Genomic DNA, 23,217 nt, shown 5'->3' on the forward strand with positions numbered 1-23,217 from the left:
ACCATGTAAGGGAACAGGAATGTTTTTTTTTTTTAAAAATGTACATTTATTCACTTCGGAACTTAATTTGTGTCAACTCCGTCAGACGCATTTAAAAGGTGAAAAAAAATTAATTCTCTAAAAATTTTTCTTGGATTAGGGTTATTATGAACAATCCAGTTAATGACGGAGTTGACATACTGACGGTGTTGACATACTGATGGAGTTGACATAATGACGGAGTTGACAAATACTGACGGAGTTGACAAATACTGACGGAGATGACACATAATGACGGAGTTGACACACTGATGGAGTTGACACACTGATGGTGTTGACAAATACTGACGGTGTTGACACATAATGACGGAGCTGACAAATACTGACGGAGATGACACATAATGACGGAGTTGAAACACTGACGGTGTTGACATAATGACAGAGTTGACATAATGACGGAGTTGACAAAAACTGGCGGTGTTGACACATACTGACGGAGTTGACATACTGACGGTGTTGACATACTGATGGAGTTGACACATAATGACGGAGTTGACAAATACTGACGGAGTTGACAAATACTGATGGAGATGACACATAATGACGGAGTTGACACATACTGACGGAGTTGACATACTGACGGTGTTGACACATAATGACGGAGTTGACACATAATGACGGAGTTGACAAATACTGACGGAGTTGACATACTGATGGAGATGACACATAATGACGGAGTTGACACATACTGACGGAGTTGACATACTGATGGAGTTGACACATAATGACGGAGTTGACACATAATGACGGAGTTGACAAATACTGACGGAGTTGACAAATACTGATGGAGATGACACATAATGACGGAGTTGACAAATACTGATGGAGATGACACATAATGACGGAGTTGACACATACTGACGGAGATGACACATAATGACGGAGATGACACATAATGACGGAGCTGACACACTGATGGAGTTGACACACTGATGGTGTTGACACACTGACGGTGTTGACACATAATGACGGAGCTGACAAATACTGACGGAGATGACACATAATGACGGAGTTGACAAATACTGATGGAGATGACAAATACTGATGGAGATGACACATAATGACGGAGTTGACACATACTGATGGAGATGACACATAATGACGGAGTTGACACATACTGATGGAGATGACACATAATGACGGAGTTGACACACTGATGGTGTTGACACACTGACGGTGTTGACACATAATGACGGAGCTGACAAATACTGATGGAGATGACACATAATGACGGAGTTGACAAATACTGATGGAGATGACACATAATGACGGAGTTGACACATACTGATGGAGATGACACATAATGACGGAGTTGACACACTGATGGAGTTGACACACTGATGGTGTTGACACACTGACGGTGTTGACACATAATGACGGAGCTGACAAATACTGACGGAGATGACACATAATGACGGAGTTGAAACACTGACGGTGTTGACATAATGACAGAGTTGACATAATGACGGAGTTGACAAAAACTGGCGGTGTTGACACATACTGACGGAGTTGACACACTGATGGTGTTGACAAATACTGACGGTGTTGACATAATGACGGAGTTGACAAATACTGACGGAGATGACACATAATGACGGAGTTGACACACTGACGGTGTTGACACACTGATGGTGTTGACAAATACTGACGGTGTTGACAATGACAGAGTTGACAATGACGGAGTTGACAAAAACTGGCGGTGTTGACACATACTGACGGAGTTGACACACTGATGGTGTTGACAAATACTGACGGTGTTGACACATAATGACGGAGTTGACACACTGATGGAGTTGACACACTGATGGTGTTGACAAATACTGACGGTGTTGACACATAATGACGGAGTTGAAACACTGACGGTGTTGACATAATGACAGAGTTGACATAATGACGGAGTTGACAAAAACTGGCGGTGTTGACACATACTGATGGAGTTGACACTGATGGTGTTGACAAATACTGACGGTGTTGACACATAATGACGGAGTTGACAAATACTGACGGAGATGACACATAATGACGGAGTTGACACACTGACGGTGTTGACATAATGACAGAGTTGACATAATGACGGAATTGACACACTGACGGTGTTGACACATAATGACGGACTTGACATATACTGATGGTGTTGACAAAAACTGATGTAGTTGACAAATGCTGACGTGTTGATACATAATGACTGAGTTGACATATACTGACGATGTTGACATACTGATGGTGTTGACAAACTGACAGTGTTGACAAAGGTCCAGCTGGGGCCAAATATACAATACATGTAAATAGAATCATGAAACATTACAAGAATTCCCCATATGCAAAAACAAAAAACAAAAACAAAACAACAACCATAAAATCACATTATATAGACTTTTTGAGAGCATTTGTCGACCATCAGACATAAAACCTGACGGAGTTGACAAAATTACATTTTTTTCCATCTTAACCACATTGTACTGTCGAGCAATTTTGTTTTCTTTCTTCAGTTGTAGTTGCCTTAATAAACATCAAAAATGTCAAGATTTATCCCACAACATTTTACAGAAACTATTAGACCGGGATGATGGAGTTGACATGTTAAAGCTGTGACCGCAGAGACTTCAACATTGTTTGTTTGAAATATAAAAAAATATAAAACTTCCAGGACTATGTGTCCTACTGTGCGATCCACAATGAGTGGGAAATAGTAAGTGCTCCTCAGAGTTAAAGATGACCATACTGATTTATTCAGAATTAGAAAGAAAGAAAGAAAGAAAGAAAGAAAGAAAGAAAAAATCCTGAAGGAGTTGATGCAAAGAACACAACTTTGATAGCCATTTTTTATGGAAAATATAATTCAAGTCTTACTTTTTGTATTGTTTGATATATATTAAAGATCTCTGCCTTTCAATTTAAATGTATATTTTTGAATTTGTTGCATTTTTAAACACACTGTTTGGCAATTTTACATTGTGACCTCATGCTGAGGATAGGCTAAATTACATGTATTTAAATAATACTAACAAAATTATTTAAAAATAAAAGCAATGAATGTCCTGAGTATCCAGATTTCCTTTAGATGTAACTTTTTAAGTATTTTATTTCGATGAATTAATTTATTTTAACATAAAGAAGGCTTTTGTGTGTAGGACATGTTTTGTCCCATCTCAAGAATCAGTGATATATATATATATGCATATGGTGTATCTGATGTTTAAGTTATAAAGCTATAGTTTTAGTTATAGATTTTAGTTGCTCAGAAATGTTGAACTTTTCTATCAAACTCTTTTCTATGAACCCCTTCTGTCCTCGTTTGTGAGAATATTCAGGTGGTGAGGATATTTTGATCTGTTAAAGCTTCATAAATATTTTTCTAATCTCTGTTTTGTCACTTAATTTAGAATAATTGATATTTCATGCTATTTTAATGGCTATAATGCAATAAAATACAAATTTCTGTCTCAAATAAATGTATCTTCCAGGTTTTTTTGGGAAAGACAAAGACGTTTCTGTGTAACGAAACAAAATGTTACATTTCTTGAGACACACTTGATCCACTGATGCTGTTTTTCAGAACTGAAGTGAGTGTGTGTGTGTGTGTGTGTGTGTGTGTGTGTGTGTAAGCTGATGGCAGATGGACATGTTGACAGAAGGGTGAATTCATGGACACTCAGTGACCTGTCAGGGTGAAGGAGTCTCAGAGCGGGACGTTTCACTTGAGACTGAACACATCCAGGTAAACCAACTGGATCTTTTTCTGTTCATATGAACAGGTCAGATATTTCTATCGTCTTGTCATTCTTCATTCATTATGGACTAAACTCGTATGGTTCATTTGTCTGTCTGATGTCCGAGTTCTTCCATTATGAGTGACCCCTGTGCTGACCCCAGGTGTCCGACCCTCACCTGCTCTCGGTCACTTTCAGCTGGTCACTGGGGTCAGGGGTCAGAGTTCACTGCCTGATCCTGCGTGACGAGACTCTCAACATAAGGAGCAGACAGATGTAAATTATTTTAATATGGTCTCATGGAAGCGGCTTGCTAATATAAGAGCTGTTGTGAGGATTTCTAGATCTGCAGAATTTCATCCATTTAGTCTTTTCTTCATTCTGATGTTTCATTAGACTAAAAAAAGAAAATGGGTGGTTTTAGATGCAGTTCCCATCGCTGCACAGATCACTTTGATTTTCACTGCATGTTCATTGAGATAATCATTGTATGATCACTGTGACAATTTTAATCACTGCAAAATCACTGCATGATCCCTGTTATGATAATTGCAACGATCACTGGAACAACCACTATGACAATCACTGTGATGATCACTGCACAATCACTACATGATCACTGTGAAACTCACTGCATGATCACTGCACGATCACTGTGACAATAACTGCAACGATCACTAGAACAACCACTACGACAATCACTGTGATGATCACTGCACAAACACTGTGACAATAACTGCAATGATCACTGGGACAAACACTGCGACAATCACTGTGATGATCACTGCACAATCACAGTTATGATAACTGCAACAATCACTGTGACGATAACTGCTATGATCACTGGGACAACCACTGTGACGATTACTGCAATGATCACTAAGACAACCACTGCAACAATCACTATGATTACTGTGATGATAACTGCAACGATCACTGTTATGATAACTGCAATGATCACTGGGACAACCACTGTGACAATCACTGTGATGATCACTGCACGATCACTGTGAAACTCACTGCATGATCACTGCACGAACACTGTGACGATAACTGCAACGATCACTGGGACAAATACTGCGACAATCACTGTGATGATCACTTTGACAATAACTGCAACGATCACTGTGACAATAACTGCAATGATCACTGGGACAACCACTGCGACAATCACTGTGATGATCACTGGGACAACCACTGTGACAATCACTGTGATGATAACTGCAACGATCACTGGGACAACCTCTGTGACAATCACTGTTATGATAACTGCAACGATCACTGGGACAACCACTGTGACAATCACTGTGATGATCACTGTGATGATAACTGCAATGATCACTGGGACAACCTCTGTGACAATCACTGTGATGATCACTGCACGATCACTGTGAAACTCACTGCATGATCACTGCACGAACACTGTGACGATAACTGCAACGATCACTGGGACAAACACTGCGACAATCATTGTGATGATCACTTTGACAATAACTGCAACGATCACTGTGACAATAACTGCAATGATCACTGGGACAACCACTGCGGCAATCACTGTGATGATCACTGCACAATCACAGTTATGATAACTTCAACGATCACTGTGACAATAACTGCAACGATCACTGGGACAACCTCTGCGACAATCACTGTGAAACTCACTGGATGATCACTGCACGAACACTGTGGCGATAACTGCAACGATCACTGCGACAATTCCTGTTATGATCACTGTGACAATAACTGCAATGATCACTGAAAAGATCACTGCATGATCACTGCATAATAACAGTTATGATAACTGCAACGATCACTGGGACAACCACTGTGACGATAACTGCGACAATCACTACAACGATCACTGGATGATCACTGCACCCGCAGTTGTGGGTCATTTTGTAGATGTTGATAAAAGAGTCTCATTTGAGATGTACTTGCTCATACAGGCGTGTGTTCATCTAATTTTTGTCATTGAGCTCAAGACAATCATCGTTTTGTCACTGTTTTATTGTATTGCTTTGACAATCGTCAGTTGGTGTGTAAATTAGTCCAGGATTCAGAGCATGTTTTGTCTTTTTAGGATCGCAGGGAATGACTATAAATCACTTGAACAGAAAAGAAACAGTAGCAGGTTCATCACTCGCTGTCCCGTTTCACATAATGTCATCAAAATGTGCCTGTGGGAATATTGTATAATGATCAATAAGTGAACATCAGCAGGTCTAAACACAGTTCCGGCATCTAAACATCAGAATGTGCAGCCGCAGGGACGAGAATCAACCACTGAGTTAACAGGCTGAAACACATTAGTCAAATAAATAAGTATTTGGATCAATAAGACAAAACGACACAGAAGCGCTCGACCAATCATACGCTTCACACGGCTCTTTCACAGAATCACCAGCAACATCTGAAGCTCCATCGAGTTCATAAATGACAATAATAACCCATGAGTTTTCATTCAGGTCTGATTGGGCGTCGTTATTGATCCGGATGCTGCTAAAAGCTCATGTCACGTGACCAAATCATACTGTCAATCATTTCATCACCTTCAAATTTGACCCCACAGATGAATCCAGTTAATGTGGGTCACATGATGACTGATGTTGATGTGCTTTGAGTTTTGAGCTGAGAACATCTTTATTGCATGAAAAGATCATTAGATTTAATCTTGTAGGTGAAATCCGTCTCTAAACACAACGACCAACCAGCAGCCCGTTTGTGTTTCGACTGGAGGTAATAATTCAGGAACGTTTGAATGCTTTTCTCACTTTCACATCCACTGTTTTTGCCCTGGGATCGTCTCCAAACGAAGCAATAAAGCGTACCATTGCTGTTGAGTGTTCAATCTGAGTCTAAAATCAACAATATCTCAGCGGCTTCTGGTCTCAAGGTCGAGGCGTGTATGTGGGTCGTGCGTGTCGATGGCGTGCTCGTGTGTCGTGAGAAACGCTCCGAGGGTTCACATGTTACTTTAGAAGCATGAGATCATAGCAGACTCTTTCTGATCATACAAAGCAAGTGAAACGTTTGTTCCTGATGTCCCGAAAGCTTCTGTGAGATCTTGACCTGAAGTGCTTCACACCAGGATATAATAAACAGACACCGATTATGGTTTCCTGTGTTTTAAAGGTGCGGCACATGAGAGGATTCAGGACTGAGTGTGAGGACAGACTCATGAAAGGGCAACAAACACTTACATCAGTTAAATATGGCACAGTAATATCTGATCTGTGTGAGGAGCTGTTTGTCAAATTATCGAGGAATTAAAAGTCTGATTGTCTGTAACTGATATTTGTGGCCTGGTTTCAGTTTCGCCTGCAGGAACGGAGGAACTCGACACTCAAACGAAGTGGCACATTAGTTCAGCTAAACTAACCACGAGCGCTTATTACATTTATTCTACTCAATTTATTATTTTAAATGTATTTGTTTAATTAGTATCTTATATATTTTGTACACTGCCTTTCTCTGAACCTCCCCCTTGGAGACGCCATGTTTAGAGTGCGATGTTGGCGCTGATGTGACTCGATTTCTGACCCGCTTCACTGGTATTGGAGCAGGATCGAGACATTCATTAGGAGCTTCGCCTCGGCACTGCAGCAGCCGGACAAGGAAGTCAATTTTCCAATTTAGCAAACTCAAAGATGACAGGAAATGGCGCAATTTAGTGCCGTCAGTGCAGATGAGGGTAATTATCTCTAAAATCAACGCCATTTTATATGAAGCTCAAGTCATAATAATGAGAGCGATGGAGTCATTACTGTTAATTAGAGGAATTAGTAACATCATTTAACAAACGCACAAATAATGTTTAGGATATTGAAGCAGCAGCCAAAGCCATTAGACAGAAGCAAAGCTTTTTAATGCAATAATTGCATGTTCTACACAATCTCTGGAATGGGTGTGTGTGTGTGTGTGTGTGTGTGTGTGTGTGTGTTGAGTCGAGCAGCTGTACACAAGAACAATCTGCCCGTCCACTCAGTTAACAAACAAAAGCGTTTCTGTCTGTGGATTTGATTGGTTTTCATGCTTCTAATATTTATGAATTCATTAAACTGCCACAATTCAAAGAATTAAAGCTGTCGTCACATGCTATCAGAATTATTGTGAATACGAGTTTCCTAGTCGGAAATTGGACATGAACGCCCCACTCTCCCAGTATTTACTACTGGAAAAATCAGAGATAGTTGGCTGAGTTGGGCATGCCATAAACGTTAAATATGGCGGTGGGGAGAATGATTGCAGCTGTGACTGGTATTCTTTACCAGTCTGAGTTTCCTGGTCTAAGTTTCCTAGTTGGAGTGTTCTGGTCGGAAATCCCTAGTTGGAAATTTCTAGTCGGAAATTCCTAGTTGGAAATTTCTAGTCGGAATTTCCTAGTTGAAAATTCCTAGTCTGAGATTCCTAGTTGGAGTGTCCTAGTCAGAAATTCCTAGTCGGAAATTAATAGTAATTCCTAGTTGGAAATTCCTAGCAGGAGTTTCCTAGTTGGAAATTAGACATGAAATTAGACATGCCATGAGATAAATTTGATGCCAGAGGTTCAGAGATGGCCATACTGTACAATAAACTTTAAACATGGCGGTGGGGAGAATGATTGCTGCTGTGACTGGAATTCTTCATTAGTTTTTCCACAGCAGCTACATCACCTTGTAATTAAAGTAGTGCATATTTACATATATGAATAATCATTTGAAGCATGTTGTATGTTTTATACACAGTGATGCTGCCTTCATGTGCTATCAGAATTATTTCCAAATCCAAGTTTCCTAGTCGAAGATTCCTAGTTGGAGTGTCCTAGTCGGAAATTACTAGTTGAAAATTTCTAGTCAGAGTTTCCTAGTTGGAAATTTGACATGAATCCCCTCTCAAGTCATATTTTTCACCGGGAAACTCAGAGATAATTTCGATGCCAGAGTCTCTGAGTTGGACATGCCATAAATTTTAAACATGGCAGTGGGGAGAATGATTGCTGCTGTGACTGGAATTCTTTACCAGTCTGAGTTTCCTGGTCTTAGTTTCCTAGTTGGAAATTTCTAGTCGGAATTTCCTAGTTGGAAATTCCTAGTCTGAGATTCCTAGTTGGAGTGTCCAAGTCAGAAATTCCTAGTCGGAAATTAATAGTCAGTAATTCCTAGTTGGAAATTCCTAGCAGGAGTTTCCTAGTTGGAAATTGGACATGAAATTGGACATGCCCTATCAAGTCATATTTAATACTGGGAATCTCATGAGATAAATTTGATGCCAGAGGTTCAGGGATGGGCATACTGTACAATAAACTTTAAACATGGCGGTGGGGAGAATGATTGCTGCTGTGACTGGAATTCTTCATTAGTTTTTCCACAGCAGCTACATCACCTTGTCATTAAAGTAGTGCATATTTACATATATGAATAATCATTTGAAGCATGTTGTATGTTTTATACACAGTGATGCTGCCTTCATGTGCTATCAGAATTATTGTAAATACGAGTTTCCAAATCCAAGTTTCCTAGTTGGAAATTTCTAGTCTGAGTTTCCTAGTTGGAGTGTCATAGTCGGAAATTAATAGTCAGAAATTCCTAATCGGAAATTCCTAGCAGGAGTTTCCTAGTTGGAAATTGGACATGAAATTGGACATGCCCTCTCAAGTCGTATTTAATACTGGGAATCTCAAGAGATAATTTTGATGCCAGAGGTTCAGAGATGAACATACAATAAATTTTAATCATGGGGAGAATGATTGCTGCTGTGACTGGAATTCTTCATTAGTTTTTCCACAGCAGCTACATCACCTTGTCATTAAAGTAGTGCATATTTACATATATGAATAATCATTTGAAGCATGTTGTATGTTTTATACACAGTGATGCTGCCTTCATGTGCTATCAGAATTATTGTAAATACGAGTTTCCAAATCCAAGTTTCCTAGTTGGAAATTTCTAGTCTGAGTTTCCTAGTTGGAGTGTCATAGTCGGAAATTAATAGTCAGAAATTCCTAGTCTGAGTTTCCTAGTTTGAAATTGGAAATGAATGCCCTCTCCCAGTATTTACTACTGGAAGAATCAGAGATAGTTGGCTGAGTTGGACATGCCATAAACATTAAACATGGCGGTGGGGAGAATGATTGCTGCTGTGACTGGAATTCTTTACCAGTCTGAGTTTCCTGGTCTAAGTTTCCTAGTTGGAAATTCCTAGTTGGAAATTTCTAGTCAGAAATTCCTAGTCGGAAATTCCTAGTTGAAAATTCCTAGTCTGAGATTCCTAGTTGGAGTGTCCTAATCAGAAATTCCTAGTTGGAAATTAATAGTCAGTAATACCTAGTTGGAAATTCCTAGCAAGAGTTTCCTAGTTGGAAATTAGACATGAAATTAGACATGCCCTCTCAATTCGTATTTAATACTAGAAATGTCATGAGATAAATTTGATGCCAGAGGTTCAGAGATGGGCATACTGTACAATAAACTTTAAACATGGCGGTGGGGAGAATGATTGCTGCTGTGACTGGTATTCTTTACCAGTCTGAGTTTCCTGGTCTAAGTTTCCTAGTTGGAAATTTCCAGTTGGAAATATCTAGTCGGAATTTCCTAGTTGAAAATTCCTAGTTGGAGTGTCCTAGTCAGAAATTCCTAGTCGGAAATTAATAGTCAGTAATTCCTAATCGGAAATTCCTAGCAGGAGTTTCCTAGTTGGAAATTGGACATGAAATTGGACATGCCCTCTCAAGTCGTATTTAATACTGGGAATCTCAAGAGATAATTTTGATGCCAGAGGTTCAGAGATGAACATACAATAAATTTTAATCATGGGGAGAATGATTGCTGCTGTGACTGGAATTCTTCATTAGTTTTTCCACAGCAGCTACATCACCTTGTCATTAAAGTAGTGCATATTTACATATATGAATAATCATTTGAAGCATGTTGTATGTTTTATACACAGTGATGCTGCCTTCATGTGCTATCAGAATTATTGTAAATACGAGTTTCCAAATCCAAGTTTCCTAGTTGGAAATTTTTAGTCTGAGTTTCCTAGTTGGAGTGTCCTAGTCAGAAATTCCTAGTTGGAAATTCCTAGTCAGATTTTTCTAGTTTGAAATTGGACATGAATGCCCTCAGGTCATATTTACTACTGGGGAACTAAGAGATAATTTTGATGCCAGAGTTTCTGAGTTGGGCATACCATAAATTTTAAACATGGGGAGAATGACTGCTGCTATGACTGGTATTCTTTATTAGTATTTCCACAACAGCTTCATCACTGTGTCTTGTCATTAAAGTAGTGCATATTTACATATATGAATAATCATTTGAAGCATATTGTATGTTTTATGCCCAGTGATGCTGCCTTCATGTGCTATCAGAATTATTGTAAATACGAGTTTCCAAGTCTGAGTTTCCTAGTCGAAGATTCCTAGTTGGAGTGTTCTGGTCGGAAATCCCTAGTTGGAAATTTCTAGTCGGAATTTCCTAGTTGAAAATTCCTAGTCTGAGATTCCTAGTTGGAGTGTCCTAGTCAGAAATTCCTAGTCGGAAATTAATAGTAATTCCTAGTTGGAAATTCCTAGCAGGAGTTTCCTAGTTGGAAATTAGACATGAAATTAGACATGCCCTCTCAATTCGTATTTAATACTAGGAATGTCATGAGATAAATTTGATGCCAGAGGTTCAGAGATGGGCATACTGTACAATAAACTTTAAACATGGCGGTGGGGAGAATGATTGCTGCTGTGACTGGTATTCTTTACCAGTCTGAGTTTCCTGGTCTAAGTTTCCTAGTTGGAAATTTCTAGTTGGAAATATCTAGTCGGAAATTAATAGTCAGTAATTCCTAATCGGAAATTAATAGTCAGTAATTCCTAATCGGAAATTCCTAGCAGGAGTTTCCTAGTTGGAAATTGGACATGAAATTGGACATGCCCTCTCAAGTCGTATTTAATACTGGGAATCTCAAGAGATAATTTTGATGCCAGAGGTTCAGAGATGAACATACAATAAATTTTAATCATGGGGAGAATGATTGCTGCTGTGACTGGAATTCTTCATTAGTTTTTCCACAGCAGCTACATCACCTTGTCATTAAAGTAGTGCATATTTACATATATGAATAATCATTTGAAGCATGTTGTATGTTTTATACACAGTGATGCTGCCTTCATGTGCTATCAGAATTATTGTAAATACGAGTTTCCAAGTCTGAGTTTCCTAGTCGAAGATTCCTAGTTGGAGTGTCCTAGTCGGAAATTACTAGTTGAAAATTTCTAGTCAGAGTTTCCTAGTTGGAAATTTGACATGAATCCCCTCTCAAGTCATATTTTTCACCGGGAAACTCAGAGATAATTTTGATGCCAGAGTCTCTGAGTTGGACATGCCATAAATTTTAAACATGGCAGTGGGGAGAATGATTGCTGCTGTGACTGGAATTCTTTACCAGTCTGAGTTTCCTGGTCTTAGTTTCCTAGTTGGAGTCTTCTGGTCGGAAATTTCTAATCGGAAATCCCTAGTTGGAAATTTCTAGTCGGAAATTCCTAGTCTGAGATTGAGATTCAGAGATGGGCATACAATAAACTTTAAACATGGCGGTGGGGAGAATGATTGCTGCTGTGACTGGAATTCTTTGTTTGATTTACAACAACAGACACATCGCCTTGTCTTGTCATTAAAGTATTGCATATTTACATATATGAATTTGAAGCATATTGTATGTTTTATACGCAGTGATGCTTCCTTCACGTACTATCGGAATTATTGTAAATAGCTTCCTAGACTGAGTTTCCAAATTGGAGTGTCCTAGTTGGAGTTTCCAAGTCGGAACAAAACAAACATTTAATTTTGAAAAACATGTAACATCTTTAATACATTTTAGCTCAAGAAATAGGCAAGAATAAACCAGCTGTCCTCCATGATTCCTATTCTTTCCGACATAGCATTCGAACGCTACAAGCTTGTAAGCACGACTTCAGACGTCGGAAGTAGGACATTTCCGATAGCACGTGACGGCAGCATAAATCCACATTTCATATAAGACTTTCATTTGAACTACATGATGTTCACACTCATCTGAAGTCATTCATTTACTATGAGATGGACATGAGAGTCACAAAGCCTGAGACATTTAAAGGTGACCAAGCAGTGAAAGATGTTGAGCGTCACTGCGTTCTAAGAGGTTTTCAAACAGGTCTGGGGAAAAGCTTAGAGAAAAACTGTGTAAAAAAATAGAATAAATAAAAAAAATATGTGCCCTGTCCCACAGAGAGTCTCAGAGCTGCTGTTACTGTAGACATACGAGAAGAAACAGATCAACTACCATCACTGAGAAGAAGCTCATGCGAGTTCAAGTTAACATGTTTGCAGCTGTAATCCGAATGAGAACACGGCTGGTTTAATGCATGTTTAGCACCAAAAACATGACACGGATTCCAAACTTCTATCATGAAAAATGACACTGACACAGAGTGAATAAAAGGAAGTTTTACTGTTTCTTCAAACATAAAAATACAGACACTGAAGGGCAGAACACATACAATTAGAAATATAAACATTTATTTAATTCGACACAAAGATAGAATAAAGAGACAGACAGACATGATGGAAGGTGTTGTGTTCAAACGGGTGGCAGCGGTAAGAGTAACGAGGTTGAGTCTCTGCAGGACTCACGTGGATCTGTGAACACAAGAGCACAAACATCACATCAGTCTCTCGTCCCATCACAAGCGTACCGAAACATTCAGTGTTGGATAGAAATACCAGCTCACCTGTCAATCAAACACTGATGAACAAAGAGTTTTTAAAAGAAATAACCACTTGATCTACAATCTGAAAGAGCCGCACATGTACAGCGTATCTGTCACACACACAGCTGGAGTCAGACGCTCGTATCGATCACGGCAGGAAATTCAATCGGAGCTTCTGCTAAACCTCTTTCTGATGACATTACTGGAGAAACAGGCACTGCTGAATGTTTGCCGTTTGATGTCAAACCTCATCGACTTTGTAGTTTCCAAACAATATTCACAGGTGGAAAGAGCGCCCCAGACTTCAACTGGTTTATAAGATATATTTGAAAGGATCAAAGGTTAGACTCACTTGGGTTTGGTCTCTGCGTCTGTGACCTGGCGGATGTAGACGGCGTCGGCGGGGTGAGAGATGTCTCCCTGCTCCTGCATGTACGAGGAGGCGATGGCCAGCAGAGATCCGTCGATACTGAACGCCAGAGACGCGATGCTGGTCGGGTAACGGTGGAACTGACACAAGCGCTTCTTGTTGAACGGATCCCAAATGTTCACGAAGCCGTCGGAACCGCCTGTGCACAAACACACGCAGAGTCTCACAATTCGTCTTTGTTTGACCTTTTTTCCCCCATTGAAAATTGTGAAAGTGTTTATTTACATTCTGTTCACTTGTCAACGTAACGTCCATACACAGATATAACGTCATGTGGTCATGTATTCAGTTACGCAGACACAATAAATGTGTTTTGCAATTGCAACTCTTGCTCATAATGATTACAATATAAGAATAATATTACAATATTGTGACTTCTAGAATTATCTGTAACTCATTTCTCTTTTTGTGTTCGCCAATGCATTTTGAATGCTCCAGTGATGAAATGAATAAACTGATCAAAGTATTAAAGGGTTAGTTCACCCAAAAATGAAAATTCTGTCATTTATTACTCATGTCGTTCCACACCCGTAAGACCTTCATTCATCTTCAGAACACAAATTAAGATATTTTTGATGAAATCCGATGGCTCAGTGAGGCCTGAGCAATGACATTTCCTCTCTCAAGATCCATTAATGTACTAAAAACATATTTAAATCAGTTCATGTGAGTACAATGGTTCAATATTAATATTATAAAGCCATGAGAATATTTTTGGTGCGCCAAAAAAACAAAATAACGACTTATATAGTGATGGCCGATTTCAAAACACTGCTTCATGAAGCTTCGGAGCATTATGAATCAGCGTATCGAATCAGCGGTTCGGAGCGCCAAAGTCACGTGATTTCAGCAGTTTGGCGGTTTGACACGTGATGATTCGTCACAAAAGATTCATAACGCTCCGAAGCTTCATGAAGCAGTGTTTTGAAATCGGCCATCACTATATAAGTCGTTATTTTGTTTTTTTGGCGCACCAAAAATATTCTCATGGCTTTATAATATTAATTTTGAACCACTGTACTCACATGAACTGATTTAAATATGTTTTTAGTACATTAATGGATCTTGAGAGAGGAAATGTCATTGCTCAGGCCTCACTGAGCCATCGGATTTCATCAAAAATATCTTAATTTGTGTTCTGAAGATGAATGAAGGTCTTACGGGTGTGGAACGACATGAGGGTGAGTCATTAATGACAATTTTTATCTTTGGGTGAACTAACCCTTTAAATTCCATGTGGTCTATGTGTGAATATGGTTTTGCCATAATGATTGTTTTCAAAGAGGTTTCCCATCATCCATAGGTCAGATGAACCTCCGGAACTGAATACAAATATGATCTAATTTGATAAAAGCGTCAAATTAAGTGTTTCTCAATAAGAAAGCCATTCTTCATGTAATGATAAAGCGCAGGAGTGTGAGTGTGCGGTCGGTACCGGTGGCAAACGTGTTGTGGACGCTGTGGAAGGAGATGGCGTTGACCGGATACACCTGCTCGATGCCGTTCTCCTTCAGTCTGTGGCACTTGAAGGCGTATTTCTTCTTCTGCACCTCCAGACTGGGGTCCAGATACTCCACCGCGACTCGGCCCTCAATGGAGCTCAACACGTAACCCTGAAACACAAACAGACGCCAGTTTAACAGAGCGCTCACGTTAACCCTCTGGAGTCTGAGGCTGATTTGGGGCCTGGAGAAGTTTTGACATGCCCTGACATTTGTGCTTTTTTCAGTTGTTCATAAACATATTAATGACACAAGTGTCATTACACTGTATTCAGCACAAACTAGGCTACACTAATATGTGAGGAACATGTATGTACATGTTTGTGTTTTGAAGGAATAACGTTTATGCGTGGTTACTGAAAAAACAAAAAACTTAAGTCACTGATATAAGGCCAATAAAAGTATATTAAATCTGTGTTCACAAGACTTTTGGGTATTGAAGGTTGTAGACTAGAGTTTTTGCTTCAAAATTATGTAAAAATTATGCTGACTACTCTTTCATTTATAACAATATACTGATTTAGTTTTTGTAAGACACTTTTTGCCAAGAAACACGGTATGCGAGGAGGCGTGAATCTCCATGAATAATGGCTCATTCTCACCTGAGAAGACAAAAGAATTGAATAGTAATGACCTGAAAAGACTTGCATATTAATGAGGCATTTCAGTCAGGTAGGCTGTGAAAAAAACCTTCTGTGATGTCTCAAGCTCATCATGATATATGAAACATACAGAAAAATATTATTACAATATAAAGTAATGGTTTTATATTATACTTTAAAATATAATGTATTTCTGTGATGCAAAGAGTCTGAATATAGGCTTTTAGTTTAAAAGCATGCACATTTGGAGAAATATAGGATTCTCATATGTTTATGTCAATTTTCTATACAGGAGTTATTTTTTATTTAATATTCATTGTTATCTCTATGAGCGCTGGTGTTTGCAATTCATACTGCAGCCGGAGGGCGCTCTGTGCATTTTAGTCCACAAATTCACCTAAGAAGAAGACGATATTCCATGAATGGTGTTTACCAATTCATACTACAGCCGGAGGGCGCTAAAGAAACAAAAACTCACTTAAAACTTATCAATAGAAGAAAACAAACAGGAATTTACTGAATGTCTTCCAGAGATCGCTAACCATGGCTTTTTCATCCAGATAAACAATTTTCAAGGCAATAAATACACGATTGAGATGATGAATGCATGTGTTGTCTCTGAATTTGCCTGTGAATAGCGCTGGCTCCGTGGGCGTGGCCGCATTAGTGGGTAATGAGCTGAATCACGGACTTCTGACATGGCTCTCTTTTCATACAGATTACATAAACACAGAATGTTTGTTTTTGATTTGACTTGCACGATTTAAAACCTGACATTTCAACGTTTTGTTAGACATAAGTATGAATTTTTCTGTGATTAGTATTCACTAAGTTACATTTCATTTTCTGAGATCTATCAGATTGGACTTCGTTCAGAGGGAGATGAGAGATCACGCATCATGTTAGTTTTCTTTATTTTACAAAAAGCACAACATTTTGTTTTTACTCTGAGTGTACACAAATAAAAGGAGATATTCTATAGTTTCAATTGATGTATTACTTATGTCTCTATGACAAAAAATGACAGAGTATTTTAAGTCTGTTTTGCTGCAATGTGAAAAAAAACCTGCAAAACGCGCCGGCGCGTTTTTAGACCTCAGAGTGTTAAACCGATTTAGATTTTCACTCATTAATTGATAGTAAATTTGAAAATGTGAAATTTCAAAAACTGAAATAGTATTTTCTTGTAAAACGTATTCCGTAAAATGTAAAATTGATTTTTTGAAGTTGTAAATTTAACAAAGATTATTATTCTTTGTTAAAGTTTTTACAGTGCATTTCCTTGGAATAACAGCCATGAAGTATAAAATCTGATGAGAATTGACCGTCATGAATCAAACAGTCACATTTAGACTCAATTATATAAAACAGATAGTTAGAGACTTATTGGTGAAATAAACATGAAGATCATGAGCGACACACACATTATTTCACAGCCGCCGGTCTTTGTTTCACCTGTTTGTTGGGGAACGCTCGTATGCAGCGCGTCTGGTATTTCAGGCTGGATTCTCGTCTCTGCTGCACGTATCCCATGTTCCTCAAATCCCACACGAGCACGCGCCGCCCCGCCGTCCCCACGATCAGCCGGTCTCCGGCCACCGACAGCGTGTAGACCTGAAACACAGACGGTCACCGCATCAGACGCCGCTCACCCGACAGAACCACATGACTCCCTCACGACTCCTCACTACCTTCTCCGGCTGCGTGAAGGTCCCGGCGTTGCAGGGCGTTCTGGGATCCCACAGCCGCACGGACATATCCCAGCTGCCCGTGACCATGACGTTCACCTCCGGACAGTATTCCACACAGCGAATAGGAGCGTCGTGAGTCCCGACGATTGTGTCTGAGGAAGAGCCGTTACACACAACAACCATGATGCTTTGATTAGTTCACTCAAAAATGAAAAGACTCACTCTCAAGCCATCCTAAGTGCATATGACTATCTTCTTTTAGACAAACACAATCGGAGTTATATATTAAAAAATATCCTGGCTCTTCCAAGCTTTATAATGGGGGGGTCAAGATTTTGAAGCCCAAAAGTGCATCAATCCATCAAAAGTAATTCATACGACTCTAGAGGATTAATAAAAAGGCCTTCTGAAGCAAATCGATGGGTTTTTGTAAGAAAAATATCTCTATTTATAACTTTATGGTACTTAAGATGACGTTTAAACAGTCATGTGACTGCAGTGGTTCAACCTTTATTTTAAGAATCAACGAGAATACTTTTGTGTGCAAAAACAAAACAAAAATAATTACTTTATTCAACAATCTCTTCTCTTCCCTGTCATTATCCTCACACTGTGTTCCTATATAGACGCGATGCGATAAGATTCCAATGACAAACAATATGAAGAGTTTGGTTCCAAAACACAATAAACGCCATTTTTAAAAAAAGGTTTCTGCCAAAATCAGTATTGTATCTGGTCGGTATTGAAAAGTCATTTATTAATTTTGCGCAAAATGCGATATCCGTCATGTTATTCTGTCATGTTTTCTCCCTTTCTTTCCAAAACGCGACAAACGCCAGTCTCCTTTCTCTGCAGAACGTGATATATCCGCTCAACCAATCACAGCGCACCATTCCACGCTCTGTAAACAGTAATGGCAGCATCCTAGTTTTCCTTATCTGCTTTGTACATTGTGATCAACAAAAACAGAAAAATGAATAATTTTGACGGCGCTGATGAACCTGTGGTTGTTTCTGCGGTGGGGAAAAAACGCAAGTCATGGAAATGTAATCATTAACGTGAGGAGATTGAGAAAATGAGGCACTCGAGTCGGAGGAGGAAAAATGCAGCTGTTGCTTGTTCCGCGACAGCATAAAACTTCTGTCACGCTCCACAAAACTGAATCATGGACAGTTTTTAAAAGCCGTTTTTATTACCAATGTACTCGGTAAATGTGTTTATTTTAGCCAGACACTCTTTAATCGCCAATGACAAACAGAGACATAATTCATTCATAACATTAACAAGATGACTCGTTGAATTCATTTTGGGAGCAACGATTGAATATATTTTTAGTAAAATGCCTGAATATAAGATTAGCATTGACAAAGTTCAGAGGCTGTCAGGGTTCCTACACATTTTCCATTTCAAAATTCCATACTTTTCCAGACTCAAATTTCCAGACCTCCTTCCAAACGTTTTTCTCCCATTGGTTTTCTCTGCTTCATGTTTTTAGTAGGGGTCCTACAGTCTTTTAGTGATTTTTAAATTAGTGTTTGATTGTTGAAATAAAGTTTGGTATTTAGTATTCAGGTCTCGGCCCTTCTCTTCTTAAAACCACATACCTGTGAGACTTTTGTTGGGGATTAATCTACAAGTACTAATATACTCCCTGTATAACAGGGTGGCATAGTGACTTAGTTTCATGAGTTTCAAAATTCATGAGTTTATAAGCATCTGCAAAGTCAAAAGAGGTGTAAAAGGTGATGTGTAGGAACTAAGTTATCGTAGGGGGGTCTGGGGGCATCGTCCCCCAGGAGAAGATTTTTGTGATTTTAACATGTAAACGAAGCCTTCTGGTGCTCTTTGACAAGAACATAAATGAAAAAAAAACAACATTTGTAATAAATATTCATAATAAATTACTGGCAGTACAGCTGAGCACTGACACAAAGTTCACAATTGAATGTGATTTTGATTCAGAAGCTTGCGATTTGATTTGATTTGATTACCTTTCAAGAAAAAAAAATCTCTCTCAACTAATGCTGTAAACTACACAGAGAACCACAGCTGGTACATTATAATATTAGGTTAAAATTGATTTGTAAGCTACTTACATATAGGCTAAATTACACAAGGAAATTTATATACAATTTTTAATGACAATTATTTTTCTATTCTTTTTTTATTTAGGCCTAAACATTTAAATGGTGGCTGTCATGAAACAGATTTATACATTCAACATTAAAGCATGTGTTAAGTACAAGTACAATGAACATGCAATAGCCTATAGTGCATATATTTAGCAAAATGCTCGAAGTTCATTTTTGTAGCTGAATAATGAGTTTTTGGACATTGAACGGCTTTTCTGAGGTAGGCTAAATGTGACATTTTTACAAGCTGTTTTATTGATGCCTTTCTGTTGAAACACTGATTGATCGATTGCATGTGACATGATACGGATTTCGACAAGTTGTACTGTATCTTTCAACATACCTTTGGATGTTCAATCATGTTTATTTTGCGTTATAACTAGTAAAGCAGAAGAGATGGTTGGTTCACGAGCGCTACAGCGATCTGTCACGCCACAGAGCAGCAAGAAAGATCGCCACTCACTCCAGTCTATGGGAAAGTAGCCCATTTTCGATTCTTGTGAGAATGCTGAGACACACACACTCGCCCCGAAAAAAACCTCTTCGGATCTACACGATTCACATAAATTATGTATTTTGATTCAAAAGGGCTAATTTTGCTGTAAAGTGACTAGTTTGTAGGTATGATAAATTAGAAAACTGAATAGAGACAATAGTCTGGAAACACAAATATTTTTCCATACTCTGATTTCTTTTTTCCATACTTTTCCAGACCTGGAAATTACTCAAATCAAATTCCATACTTTTCCAAATCGCGTAGGAACCCTGTGTCATATATGTGAATCAACTTACTTTGTTGTGTATTTTCAATATGAAAAATAATTTTTATATTGATGGATTAATTGCATTTTGAAAAAAAACGTGTGATGGATTTATTGCATTTTGGGGGAAAAATAATCAGTTTTTATAATAAAACTTTGAAAAATCAAAATCTAGATGTTTTTATAACCAAAAGATGCTATGTGAAAGTTTGAAACAGAAAATAGTGTTTTTTCTTGGTAAAGAAAACACATTTGGATTTAAAATGGATTTATAGCGTTTTGGAACCAAACTCTTTATTTGTCTGTCCACACCAGACACGACACGACTATGAGAAGCGATAAAGTTAATCAAAAATCACAGCCAATCAGACGAGTGCATGGGCGGGCGCTCTCTGAAAGCTCCCGGCACTCGCAACGAAATTGATAAGTACATAATCAAATTCATGAATATTATACCACTTTAACATTTATCTTTGTCATAGAATACACTAGTCTGTTCACAATGAGACAGTTTGAACGTTCTTGTTTCCTTTTATTTATTTTTGAAGACCTGAGGTGAATCGTTCATTGTTGCTTTCAGTTCGGCTATAAAAGACACAAAATGATATTCAAACTCACATTAGATGCTTTTAACATTAAATAAAGCACATAAACAGTACCTGAGATTATCATTGCCATTCTTTGTGTTGCATTCGTCACAGAGAAATAGAAACCGTTTCTAAAATAGAATCGTCGCATGTCGCGGACTCGCGGCTAGTTAGAACAAAAACTCAGATTAACATGGAAAAGATACCTTTTATCATGGTCACGATGTTACGCAGGTGACGCAGTAAAGGCTTCTGTGTTTACGTACAAATGCCGGCTTGGTATTGGTCAGAGCTGATCACGTGATCAGCATGACGCATGCGTGTGATCCTGACGCAGGAGCCGGCCAATAATGAGTCAGCGTTCTGACGATGAACCTGGAAGCGCTGGACGTAAACAACGTATGAGAATGACACAGAAGTTGAATAAAGTGGTTATTTTTGTTTTGTTTTTGCACACAAAAAGTATTCTCGTCTCTTCATAACATTAAGATTGAACCACTGCAGTCACATGACGATGTCTTTAGTACCTTTCTGGACTTGAAAGTGTCAAATGGACGAGTCATAAACCTCTCGGATTTCATCAAAAATATCTTAATTTGTGTTCTGAAACTGAACGAAGGTCTTACGGGTGTGGAACGACATGAGGGTGAGTAATTAATGACAGAAATTAAACTTTAGGCTGAATTAACCCTTTAAACTCACCCTGATCCGTGTTGAGATCATGAGTCTTCAGCTGGTTGTCCAGACCGCCGCTCCACGCGTGAGTCGGATCCTGTGGAACAGCAGCAAACAAAGAGTTAAAGCGCAAAGACAAACGCAGACGTGATTCTCCAGCGTTTCCGTCGCACTCACATAGAAAGCGCAGTCCAGCACCGGCGCCAGATGCTGATACTTCATCCTCATGCTGTTTGCGCTGACATCGTACAGACGGACCGTACAGTCCCACGACGACACCAGCAGGAACTGAGCCGAGGCCGGGCTGAACTTGACGGCGGAGACGCTGTCGTCCGGCCCTTGGGTCAGCTTGAACTCGTTGGCTCCGGTCATCTGAACACATTACTGACTGTTTTAAGACGCTTATCATCGCTAGTACAATTGTTTTGTTCTGCTGAAGATATTTGGAAGCATGTTTGTAACCAAGCAGATCTCGGCCCCCATTGACTGACACAGTACTGTGTTGGTCAATGGGGGCCGAGATCTGCTTGGTTACAAACATTCTTACAAATGTATTCAGCGGAACAAAGGAATTTAAACAGGTTTAGAATAACGTGAGGGGGAGTAACTTAAATGATGACAGAATTTTAATTTTTTTGGGTGAACTGTCCCTTTAAGACTAAATCGCGTGTTTGTAAATGAAAGCGACTCGCATTGAAATGTCTTAAAATGTCAGTGTCTTTGTTTTAAAAACTCAAACTAAGACTGAAAGTAGTACTAACGAAACTCAAGTAAGTTTACATTACAATCTAAAGACTATATATTTAAACTCCGTCAGATTTCGCGTGAATGAAGCACTGCGCAGTCGATAGACTGACTGTAACCGTCAATGTTTATTCAGAACTTAAACTCCCGCAGTGAAATGCGAGTAAATCTATCTGAAATACAGTTAGTTGTTTATATTATCGGATATGTGTGTTAAAATAAGCAGAATGTCCGTTAATTCTCACCGCGCTGCTCTGATCTGCTCCTGTTCTGCCGCTCATCGGCGCTCTGCTCTGATTGGATGCGTTCACAACAGAGCTCTGCACTCATTGGTTCGTTTCAAAACTCCCTCTAATGTTCTCTAGTAATGATTGGTTGCGAGGATGAACTTCCGGAAACACGAAAGAGCAAAATACCGCGAGATGTTGCGTATTTCCGCTTGTTGAATCGAGGCTTGTATGTTATTTCACACTTTTTCTTTTCTTTTAATTTCTTTCGAAATATGATCAAGGCCAGTATCACCGACTAAACCATGTTAATTAAAAAAATGTGTTCAATTTAAAGTACAAAATGAGGATTCTTAGCATTTTAACGTAATATATATCATGTATTAAAATAATGATATAATT

General features: G+C 38.9%; 1 protein-coding gene across 2 annotated transcripts; it reads right to left on the reverse strand.

Moving 5' to 3' along the window:
* Positions 1 to 13,186: 13,186 nt before the first annotated feature.
* Positions 13,187 to 22,985, reverse strand: bub3 (BUB3 mitotic checkpoint protein). Of its 2 annotated transcripts, XM_048170281.1 has the most exons (8): positions 22,834 to 22,985; positions 22,022 to 22,216; positions 21,872 to 21,941; positions 17,690 to 17,841; positions 17,454 to 17,612; positions 15,330 to 15,507; positions 13,817 to 14,033; positions 13,187 to 13,393 (listed from the first exon to the last, which is right to left on the reverse strand). In XM_048170281.1, the coding sequence occupies exons 1-8, from the start codon at positions 22,867 to 22,869 to the stop codon at positions 13,384 to 13,386; spliced, it is 1,017 nt and encodes a 338-aa protein (XP_048026238.1). In that variant the 5' UTR covers positions 22,870 to 22,985; the 3' UTR covers positions 13,187 to 13,383. The 2 variants fall into 2 exon arrangements, with proteins under 2 accessions (XP_048026238.1, XP_048026239.1); XM_048170282.1 differs by lacking the exon at positions 13,187 to 13,393 and having other exon boundaries at positions 13,813 to 14,033.
* Positions 22,986 to 23,217: the final 232 nt, after the last annotated feature.

Source organism: Megalobrama amblycephala, linkage group LG20 (genome assembly GCF_018812025.1).
Source record: "Megalobrama amblycephala isolate DHTTF-2021 linkage group LG20, ASM1881202v1, whole genome shotgun sequence".
Classification (NCBI taxonomy): domain Eukaryota; kingdom Metazoa; phylum Chordata; class Actinopteri; order Cypriniformes; family Xenocyprididae; genus Megalobrama; species Megalobrama amblycephala.